This window comes from Leptonychotes weddellii, unplaced genomic scaffold (assembly GCF_054177405.1).
Source record: "Leptonychotes weddellii isolate Sample4059 unplaced genomic scaffold, ASM5417740v2 HiC_scaffold_11187, whole genome shotgun sequence".
Lineage (NCBI taxonomy): Eukaryota > Metazoa > Chordata > Mammalia > Carnivora > Phocidae > Leptonychotes > Leptonychotes weddellii.
The window spans coordinates 919-6,969 of record NW_027689391.1 but is presented as its reverse complement, the minus strand read 5'-3'; the positions used below and the strand labels follow the sequence as shown (position 1 = coordinate 6,969).

Genomic DNA, 6,051 nt, shown 5'->3' with positions numbered 1-6,051 from the left:
AAAATTAAAAATAGAGGTACCCTATGACCCAGCAATTGCACTCCTGGGTATTTACCCCAAAGACACAGATGTAGTGAAAAGAAGGACCATATGCACCCCAATGTTCATAGCAGCAATGTCCGCAATAGCCAAACTGTGGAAAGAGCCAAGATGACTTTCAACAGATGAATGGATAAAGAAGATGTGGTCCATATATACAATGGAATATTACTCAGCCATCAGAAAGGATGAATACCCAACTTTTACATCAACATGGATGGGACTGGAGGAGATTATGCTAAATGAATGAAGTCAAGCAGAGAAAGTCAATTATCGTATGGTTTCACTTATTTGTGGAACATAAGGAATAGCATAGAGGACATTAGAAGAAGAAAGGGAAAAATGAAGAGAGGGAAATAGGAGGGAGAGATGAAGCATGAGAGACTATGGACTCTGAGAAACAAACAGGGTTTTAGAGGGGAGGGGTGTGGGGTGATGTGTTAGCCCGGTGATGGGTATTAAGGAGGGCACGTACTGCATGGAGCACTGGGTGTTATACGAAAACAATGGATCGTGGATCACCACATCAAAAACCAATGATGTATTGTATGGTGACTAACATAACATAATAATAATAATAATAAAAAGATCTAAGCACTACTAGGTATTTACGCAAAGGATATAAAGATACAGATTCAAAGAGGCATATGAATCCCAATGTTTATAGCAGCATTATCAACACTAGCCAAATTATGGAAAGAGCCCAAATGTCCACTGACTGATGAATGGATAAAGAAGATGTGGTATGGGGCACCTGGGTGGCTCAGTTGGTTCAGTCGCTGACTTTGGCTCAGATCATGATCTCAGGGTCCTGGGATCAAGCCCCACATCAGGCTCCCTGCTCAGCTCTGTTCTCTTTCTCTCACTCTTACTCACTCTCTCTCAAGTAAATAAAAAAAAATCTTTAAAAAAAGAAAAAGAAAAAGAAAAAAGATGTGGTATATATATGCATGGAATATCACTCAATTGATGTCTTAATTTAGGGTATGGACTAAATGGGTGATGGTGTTAAGGAGGGCACTTGATGTAATGAGCAGTGGGTGTTATATGTAAGTGATGAATCACTAAATTCTACTCCTGAAACCACTATTATACTATAAGTTAACTAACTAGAATTTAAATAAAAGTTTGGAAAAAAGAGATGTAAGCACTGGTTAATGTAAGCTTTGCCCCTTCTTCATCTCTATCTGATTCCCAGTGGTTGAGCCCTGCAGTTTCCCCCGGTAATCCCCATGAGATAAGACCTGACTGGGGCTTCTGGGAAGCAACTCCTAATGCTGAGGAAACTGATGTCTACCTTGGGTTCTCTTTTTCTCACTGGAGAAACTGTAGGATCAGGGTGGAGGCTTCTCAGTGTGGTGTTGTGTTGGCATGGAGGAGGCGCAATATGGTCAGAGTGTAGCCGCTCCTCTTGCTCTTCTAATGTGATCCTGTCAGTCCCTGTGGTTCAAAGATTGCTTCAGCCTGACCTCTGGGTTCTGGGATTTTCACAACGGTGTCTTTCTATGGACAGTTGCTAGTTGGTCTTCTTTTGAGGCGGACTGAAGGTAAGAACAACCTATGTTACCGTCTTGATGATATCACTCCCCTATATTATTCTTTGTATATAACAATTTTTAATTAGCAGAAGTTGAAAAAAGTGGAAAATAGTTTAGTAGTTGCCAAAGGTAGAAAAGAAAATGACAGGAGCAGGAGGGAGTTGCATATACACGAGGGATGCCAGTGGAGATAGAACTGTTTGGTATTTTGATTGAGCTGGTGAGAACACTAAGCTGCACATGTGATAAAACCATATAGTACTAAATACACACACACACACATAAGTACTGGTGAAACTGAGGAAATCTGAATAAGATTAGTGGATTTGATTAGTATCAATATCCCAGTGTGATATTATACTATAGCTTTGCAAACTATTACTATTGGGGGAATTTAGGGGGGCTGCACAGAGCTTCTCCTTATTTCTTACATCTGCATGTGATTTTACAATAATCTCAATAAACATGTCAATTAAAAAATACCTAAAGGATTAGAAGTTTATACCATACAAACTGTAGGTACAAGAAACTTGGAATGGCTATATTAGTATGAGAAAACACATGCTTCTAAAGAAGCCTCATTCATAATGATGAAATCACCAATTAAGGATTCTAAACACGAGCACAGAAAAGATCCTCAAATATATTATGTAAGTGAATAAATAAACCTGAGAAAAAAAACCCTTGCATGGACTTACCATGTCCTTCCTCCTGTGTCTACTTTGCAAGGAATCTAAAATTACCATGAGTTCCTGGTGTGATTTAAACAGAAGTGCAGTATCAGTCACTTTTCAGTAGTAATTGCACCACATTCCACTTTGTTCTAATTAAAAACAAAGGATAGTATATCTTAACTATTTTAATTTAAATTCAGTACCAAGCAAGAAAAACACTTGCTTTTTATTCTTTCCACAGAAAAATCACACAGCCATTCACTTTTTGTCTCTCAAACTCCATATTCTGGAAATGACTGAAGATTGCATGGCAAGCTTATTTTAGTTTATTTGGAGAGTTGTGTACATGCCAAAGTCCAATGCTCACTCAGAAGATCACTGAGGACAAGCACAGAGTAAAATTTTCAGAGAGTAAAATTTTAAACAGATTTCTTTGTCAACGTTAGAAGTGTCTCAGGTAAATAAATTTCTCTGTGACTTTATTAAAAAATTAACATCTCCTGATTCCAGAAGGACTGGGGATACTGCTTCCACTGCTCTGTTGTAGGAATGATTGATAAGAAACTGGCACTGACTTAGTGTGAATTAATGAAAGGAAACCGTTTTCTCCCTTTGAACTTCTCTCCATAAAGTCTCCTCTTGAGGACAACCTGTGTTCACACTCAATGGCCTTTCAGGAGCTCCTGGATCAAGTTGGTGGCCTGGGGAAATTCCAGATCCTTCAGATGGTTTTAATTCTTCCCTCTTTTATGATGATAATATGTCAAATATTGTTGGAGAACTTCACTGCAGTCATTCCTAGTCATCGCTGCTGGGTGCACATCCTTGACAATGACACAGTTTCTGATAATGATACTGGGATCCTTAGCCCTGATGTCCTCCTGAGAATCTCCATCCCACTGGACTCAGACTTGAGGCCGGAGAACTGTCACCGCTTTATCCATCCCCAGTGGCAGCTTCTTCATCTGAAGGGAACCTTCACCAACATGACTGACCCAGACAAAGAGACTTGTCTGGATGGCTGGGTGTATGACCAAAGCTCCTTCCCCTCCACCATCGTGACTGAGGTAAGAGGCCCCATTTACTTCTTATGAATATACAGTCTGGGTGTTTATTTTTTTGTTTATTTATTCATAGAATTTCTTTTCTTTTCTTTTAAGATTGTATTTATTTATTTGATAGCGAGCGAGAGAGAGAGTAAGAGAGAAGGCAAGCACAAGCAGGGGGAGCAGCAGAGGGAGAGGGAGAAGCAGGCTCCCCCCTGAGTATTGGGGCTAGAAGTGGGGCTAGATCTCAGGACCCCTGAGTCATGACCTGAGCCAAAGGCAGATGCTTAACTGACTGAGCCGCCCAGGTGCCCTGGGTGTTTAGAATAACAGGATAAATATGGTTCAAGTCTTTAGTTATTGTGTAGATACTGTAGTCAGCTCTCTTTCATTCTTTCAGCAAATAGTGATTGTTTTATCTTTTTTTTTTCATTTAAATTTTAGCTAGTTAACATATAGTATAATATTGGTTTCTGGAGTAGAATTCAGTGATTCATCACTTACATACAACACCCAGTTTTCATCACAACTAGTGCCCTCCTTAATACCCATCATCCTTCTAGCCCACCTCCCACCCACCTCCTTCCATCAACCCTCAGTTTGTTCTCTATAGGTAAGTGTCACTTATGGCTTGTTTCCCTCTCTCATTTTTTTCTTTTCCCCTTTCCCATATGTTCATCTGTTTTGTTTCTTAAATTCCACATATGAATGAGAGCATATGGTATTTGCCTTCTTAACTGCCAAGCACTTACGTTGAATTTGAGGCCAGTGAAATCAACCAACTAGACATGAATTCCACTAAATATAGTGTGAATACTAATGATTAGACAAGTAAATACTTGATAGAATGTGTGAAAAGTTATTTTTGGTCACTTGTTCTCAGCCTAGTTGCAAATTGGAAGTACCTGTATTAATTAAAAAAAAAATCTCCATGCCCTGGCTACTTCTCAGAGAAGAAAACCAGGGTGTTACACTCAAGGTAGGAAATGTAGGCATCAGTATTTTAGACAATCTCCTCAGTGTTTTTAGTGTGTGGCAAAGATTGAGAACCACGGAGGTATGGAGTGCTAAGCGAGTATAAAGATTGGCCCTAATATAACCTAGAAGATTTAGTTGAGGATTTCTAGAGAAAGTCATGCTTAAATTGAGACTTGGGTGATACAGGTAAGTAAACGTAGGGAAGGGAGGCTGGACAGTGTGTCCACTGACTGCTGTTGCAGCAGGTGAACACTGAGGGACTGTAAGCTGCTGTGAAACTCCTCTGTGCTGATTTCCTTCTCTTCCAGTGGGACCTAGTATGTAATTTTCAGTCACAGAAATCAATTGTTCAATTCTTATTCATGGCTGGAATGCTGGTGGGAGGCCTCATAGGTGGTCATCTTTCAGACAGGTGAGTGTCTCCCAATCACTACTGCCCTTATTCTATGGTGTTTTCATCAGCTTATGATTAACTCTTTCATAAAGAAGTGTTTATTGGGTTCCAATATGCAATTTATACTGTTGTGGGTGGCCTTGGTTCCCATGGAGCTAGAGAAGGAAGTGGAGAATTAGAGTCTGTATGATAAATGCCATTTTGTTGCCACAAATATCTTTGTACAGGACATAGAAATGATATCTCCATAAAACCCATGGGCATTTCAGAACAGTACTTATCAGGAGGTATCATAATACTTCATTTAGAAAGATGAGAAGGAGTTACCTATGGGCAGGGAGAGAAAGATACTCCAAGACAGGGGGTTCAGCTTATTTAAAGGCTCCGATATGGAGAATAGCATTGAAAGCCTTCACCAGGGCTTCTGTGTTAAGTCCCTACTGGACCCAGTGAGTTAAGTGCTTGTAAGTTTTCAGCCTGATCATCATGCCATGGTTGCCTCACTGTAATTAGTAGACATTTGTATAAAACATAATGAGGTGGTATTGAATTTATATTAAGAAATAATTGTAGTTTGGGGCGCCTGGGTGGCTCAGTCGTTAAGCGTCTGCCTTTGGCTCAGGTCATGATCCAGGGTCCTGGGATCGAGCCCCGCATCGCGCTCCCTGCTACACGGGAAGCCTGCTTCTCCCTCTCCTACTCCCCCTGCTTGTGTTTCTGCTCTCACTGTCTCTCTCTCTGTCAAATAAATAAATAAAATCTTTAAAAAAAAAAAAAGAAATAATTGTGGTTAAATCTGGCTGTTTGATTTTGTAAAAAAAAAAAAAGAGGGGGGAAGTGAGGCTTTTTAGAGGTAAATTTTTTGCAACCATATGAAGTCATTAATCTAAAGACCTCGGGTGTCATGATTTGTGTTGTGAGAAATTTGAGGTATCCTGTGCCTGGCAATGCCCATCAAGAAGTGGCAGCCAACCATGGCAGGCACACACTCAGGTCTCCCATAGAGGAAATGGGAGACTTAGAGTATCCCTTATCAGCTATTAGAAAAACTTAACTTAACCTTTCAGCTGAAAATTGAGAACTCTGGGTATATCACCCTAAATGTAATTCATAAAAGATTACAGGGTCAAAGTGTTGATATTGACCAATCTTTTGACTGAGTCCTTTTTGATAATTCACCATAAAATGCTGATTGATGAGTTTATATGAGCATAGGGTAGTAGATGTGTGTGTGGTGGGGGGGAGGAAGTGGATATGGCAGGATAGGAGAGTAGAAAATTTGGTGAAGAAGACTGAGCCTTACAGCTAAGCCACAGATTTTGAATTAAACATAGGTAAAAAGCTTCTGGGAGGGGGGAAAGATGGCGGAGGAGTAGGGGACC

The 6,051-nt window shown here is 40.1% G+C and overlaps 1 protein-coding gene across 1 annotated transcript; it reads left to right on the top strand.

The window, feature by feature from the left end:
* Nucleotides 1–2,855: 2,855 nt before the first annotated feature.
* Nucleotides 2,856–4,687, top strand: LOC102730714 (solute carrier family 22 member 10; the record flags this gene model as incomplete). Its single annotated transcript, XM_031020507.2, has 2 exons — nucleotides 2,856–3,318; nucleotides 4,584–4,687. Coding segments are annotated over exons 1-2 (506 nt in total), but the record flags the coding sequence as incomplete, so codon positions are not given.
* Nucleotides 4,688–6,051: the final 1,364 nt, after the last annotated feature.